Source organism: Impatiens glandulifera, chromosome 7 (assembly GCF_907164915.1).
Source record: "Impatiens glandulifera chromosome 7, dImpGla2.1, whole genome shotgun sequence".
NCBI lineage: Eukaryota > Viridiplantae > Streptophyta > Magnoliopsida > Ericales > Balsaminaceae > Impatiens > Impatiens glandulifera.
The window spans coordinates 49,597,945-49,603,117 of NC_061868.1; the positions used below are offsets into that span (position 1 = coordinate 49,597,945).

At 29.2% G+C, this 5,173-nt stretch overlaps 1 protein-coding gene across 1 annotated transcript; it reads right to left on the reverse strand.

The window, feature by feature from the left end:
* LOC124946169 (WAT1-related protein At5g47470) lies at positions 1-2,173 on the reverse strand. The gene is made up of 7 exons (XM_047486739.1): positions 1,885-2,173; positions 1,738-1,803; positions 1,101-1,217; positions 773-1,025; positions 539-703; positions 308-459; positions 1-217 (listed from the first exon to the last, which is right to left on the reverse strand). The coding sequence occupies exons 1-7, from the start codon at positions 2,085-2,087 to the stop codon at positions 79-81; spliced, it is 1,095 nt and encodes a 364-aa protein (XP_047342695.1). The 5' UTR covers positions 2,088-2,173; the 3' UTR covers positions 1-78.
* Positions 2,174-5,173: the final 3,000 nt, after the last annotated feature.

A 5,173-nucleotide genomic window follows, 5' to 3' on the forward strand; every position in this document is an offset into this window, starting at 1 on the left:
TTAAATCATAAGACACGGCAATATATGATTAACTTATAATTTCATTAACATTTTTACAAATGATACAAGAAGTTAAAGCTAAGACAAGAGAGGCTTTTCCATGTCGTAAGGTTCACCGCCTTCTAGTGCGACAGCTCCGGGATAGGAAAACCCTTCTTTACCCTTTGCCCAAAGGAAGAAATATAGACCCGTAAACATTAAGACCATCCCAAATAAACTACAAAAACATTAAGAGATAACATTTATATATCAATAATTTGATTATATTAATCATTAGTAAAAACTCTAAACCATTTTTGTATACTACCTTCCAATGGGGAGCACTTCTCCTAAGGTGAAAAATGAGACAATGGCGGATACAACCGTCGAAATGGGACTGAACATAGACACGAGAACCGGCCCTCTTTTCTTTATTGCCCATCCATTGAAACTAAAGCAAACTCCACTTATCGTCCCTCCCTAAATAACAATAACGCGGGTGTAAGTGTAAAGACTCGAAACCATAATATTGTTTATATAATAAGTTCTTATTACTTACCAAAAGACAATAGCCAATTAGGTCTTGGGTACTAATGACATCAGGCATCCAAAATTCAAGCTTATGATTACGGATAAATTCAATCACTAATGTTATAAACACACCAATAAGTGATGTTATTGTACATATTGAAACCGGGGCAGGAAATTCTGTCAATATTTTAGCCTGCATACATTAATAATAACTTAATATTAATCAAGTCATGAACCAGTATTTTATTAATTAGATTTAAACCTGCAAGACTATGTTACTCGAGAGAACCACGACAGCAGCCACGAGGTACATACAGCCCATGACCTTGTTTTGATCGAAATAAATCAAACCGTCGTCGTCGTGCGATGATGATGTATGATTTTGTTTTGGTAATTCGGTGGTGTTGTTTATTGAACTTTGCATAATGCTCATTGTTAATGCACCTATTACACATAGTAATGTACCGACAATCTTCACTTTACTGTAAATACAGCTTAGCTTAACTTTCTCTAACCTACATTAATTATTAATAATTTGATTAATTAATTATACTTTGAGATGAAATTTAGGAAATTAATTATATGAAAACCTGAAAGCTACTGCGATGATAAAGATGAGCCCTGGAGCAAGATTTGGCATGGCGGTTGCTATTGCGGGTGATGTAAGTTTTATTCCCTTCAAGAATAATGTTTGGAATAATGTTACCCTGAAATAAATAACATTTGATAATTAAGGTATCTTTGTATTGTATTTGTGATTATACTTGAACATAAAATACCCTAAAATTAGTGGAATAGTTAACTTTTAATCTATTATAAAAATTAAGTCTGGTTTCAGTTTGATTATTTAAATAATTTTAACCTAATCAAATCATAATTCTAATTTATTTCATTAATTAAAATATTAAAATAAACTACATTCATCTGTCACTATTTTACTTTTTAAATAATTAAAAATTTTGAAAAACACATATAGAAGATCTAAATTTCGAGAGTTTGGGTAAACTTAAAAAATTATGAATAAAGCGATTAAATAATCATAAATTTTGCATAATTTTATATGAATTGAAAATATATTTGAATAAAATAAAATTAAATTAAGAAATTAAGGGTTATACTCAAGTTTTTACCATAAAAAACAAATAATAATTTTCGGGTTGGGCTGATATAGATCTCTGAATCCGAACAAGACCTATAAGCCATAAATATGAGAAATAGTGTACTTACCCTGCAAACGCCATTAAAACAAGCTGAAAAAACAATCTGAGAGTGAAATTCTTGGGCCATTTGCTTCTGAAAAAAGAATTATAACATTAGAAATGAGTTAAAATTAAGAGAGAGAGAGAGAGAATAGAAATGAATGGAAGAACAGACCTTTCGAAATAAATGGAAGGAAGAGAGAGAACAAGGAAAGTGGAAAAGGTGGAGAAGATGACAATGGTTAAAGGATTAAGACCCAATTCCATGAGATAACTTAACAAAACTGAATTTCCTGCATATACAAACTGGACTGCAACCAGCCCTGTAACTATGGCAAAATCTTCAAACATCTCTCTTTTTCCGGCGCCGGCGCCCATTTCACTTTCTCTCTCTCTCTTTTGATATTTCCTTATTAGAATTCACAGCGCATTGTTGATAACCCACGTTTCTTATCTCTTCTAACGTGGTGGGTTACCTTTCTCCTTCAATAGATGATCGTACTATCACGTCTCTATCTCTATCATTCTAAGGAGGGTAAATAGTAAATAGTAAATAGTAAAATTGCAGAAAAGGTGAATTATTTGTTGTTTGTTGTTTGTTGGACGATATCATATTCATCCACACAAATAAAAGTTAGTCCTGTCTCAAAAAAAAAAGATGAGAGAGAAAGTGACGTTTGCTTTTGTTTGAAAGGGAAGATTCTGAATGCCACTATATTATGTGTTTCTAATTAATTTTCGGACAAGTCAATTATTGGTCAAGCTTAAACTAAATATCTGGAATCTATTCTAATATCATTTGTTTCTCATTAATTTTCGGATAAAACATCTATAGCGAGATTAATTAATGGAAGAGATACGATTATTTCTGAATGTTTTTAATTGTTAAGTCTTTAAATTTTAAAAAAAAAAAATATAGTTTAAAAATAGAAATAGACTTAAAGCCTAGTTTTTTTTCTTTGATTATTAAAATAAAATTCAATTTTTATTTTAAAACTTAACAATCACACTTTAATTATAAAATTCAATTTTTATTTTAAAACTTAACGATCACACTTTAATTATTAAAATATCAAAATTATCTTTTACTTAAATAATTTATTTTATATTATTCAAAATTAATATTAATATATATCTAATATTTATTTTATTACATTATCAAATTTATTTTCATATAAATTAAATAAAAAAATTATTTCATTAAAAATATATATATCAAATAAAAATAAATTCACAATATAAATAAAACTATAATATAGTATATTATCTAATATACCATTTAAATTTTAAATAATTCTAATAAATAATTAAATAAATATATTAATAAATAAAATTGAATATATTTAAATAAAAATATTAATTAATTTATAAATATATTTCATCTAAATTAATATTTATATAAAAATTATTGAAAGTTTTTGAAATAAACTAACTCTTTACAATCATTCTAACCAAATTTAAAAAAATATATTTTTTCATTCAACCATGTACAAAAGAAAATAAAGAACTAAAGAGGTCAAAATATAATAATTATGTCTTATTCTTTTTTAATAAATAAGATTGTTTTTATTAATAAAATTTAATATATATATATATATATAATATTTATTTTATTATATTTAAATATAAATTAAATTATAAAATTATTTAATTTTAAAAAATTATATTAATTACACTAAATATAAATTAAACTACAATATAAATACAATTATAACATATCATATTATATAATATAACATTTAAATTTTAAATAATTCAAATAAATAATTATACTACAAAATAAAATTGAATATATTTGAATAAAAGATATTAATTAATTTATAAATATATCTTATTTAAATTAGTATCCATTTAAATTATTATTTTTATATTAATAAAAGTTAATATTAACCTGTATAATTTTTTAATAATTAGTTTATTATATTTTAAAATTTATTTGAATATAAATTAAATTATTTCATTTAAATAGATTATTTAGAAAGTGAAGGAGAGTATATGTGGTAATAAAATTTGGAAGTGAGATATTTTTATAATTTAGTCAAACCGTGGTTATTTGAAAAAGGTTTGAGTCTCTTATATTAAAAGTTGGTGTATTGCTTTATTAGAGACTTTCATAATAATGTCTTACCTGAAATATGAAACAAGAAACAATACAATTAAAAGTTACATAATTTTAAACTATTTATCATTTTTAATTCATTGCAAGACCCAATAAGTTACCTAATAAGATGAGGTTATTTGATCTGATGGTAAAGTGATAATTTTATTGCGCTCGTGGTGATTTTATTTTTTTTGGACGATTTTGCCCTTGTCGCGAAACGCTAAGTCACTTAGCGTTTCGCGAAGTGACGACATGTGAAATGTCCAAATTGCCCTTACTATTTAATATAACCTCCGTACTTTTTTTTCATTTTTTTCTTCTCCTTCTCTCTCTTCCCGCTCTTCTCCTCCTTCTCTCTAAACTCCGGCGGCGGCGGCGGCGATCTCGTCGGAGATCTCGGCGGAGAAGTTCGTTCGAAATCCACTATGAGCTCGACGACGTGCACGAGCACTGTTCCAATAGGTACGTCTATTTGAAGCATGTTTTATTGATGTTCGTTTTCTGAGATTGATTAGGGTTTACTTCCCGTTTCGCTAAGTTCCCAGCGATTCGCGAAGGACTTCTCGTTTCGCTAAGTGCCTTACGATTCGCGAAGGCCTTCCCGTTTCGCTAAGTTCATAGCGATTCGCGAAGTATTAATTATCCGTCTCTAAATCAAATCATGTTTTTATATTGCAGCTGAAGTTTTCGTTTTCTATAATGGAGAGTGGAAACTTGATGCTGATGGAATACTGTTTTTTGATGCATCTTCAATCAAAACATTTGATCTACCCCAAAATACTCGTTATGCTGAATTACTTGATATACTCTACGATAGACTTAATCTCCAGATATCAGCATACGATTTAGTGCTCCAAGTGAAGTATGATATTCCGAATATCAGAAATCCAAAACCTGTTTTTATTGATAATGATGGGGATTTGAACACATATCTATCACGCTTGATTTTGGGTCGAACAGTGTCACCATTGTGTGTATCTGTAGTGGAGAAGTCAGCGTTTACTAAAGAAAAGATACCACTACTTACATACCTGTTAGGATCTAGGTCGCCGCTGGTGGACCGGGGGTTGGACCGGTTAGCGGTTCTCACTCGTAGGGTGGTGATTAATCCGGTTAGAGATTAACACCGGGGTTTCAATACTACACAACCTGTCACAAACCCTTGAACTAGGTTCAAGCGCGGAAGAGGTTTGCTGTCAAGTTGAAACGGTACACGTGTATGATAGGCGGAATCGGTTTCGGATGGTGGAGATTTGAAGAATGGTGGGTCGGTTTCGGTTATCTGGATGTTCAGTGTGATAAGTGGAGATTCGGTTTGGGGCGGTATGATTAGGTTGGTCGGTTATGTAATGAAGCCAACAGA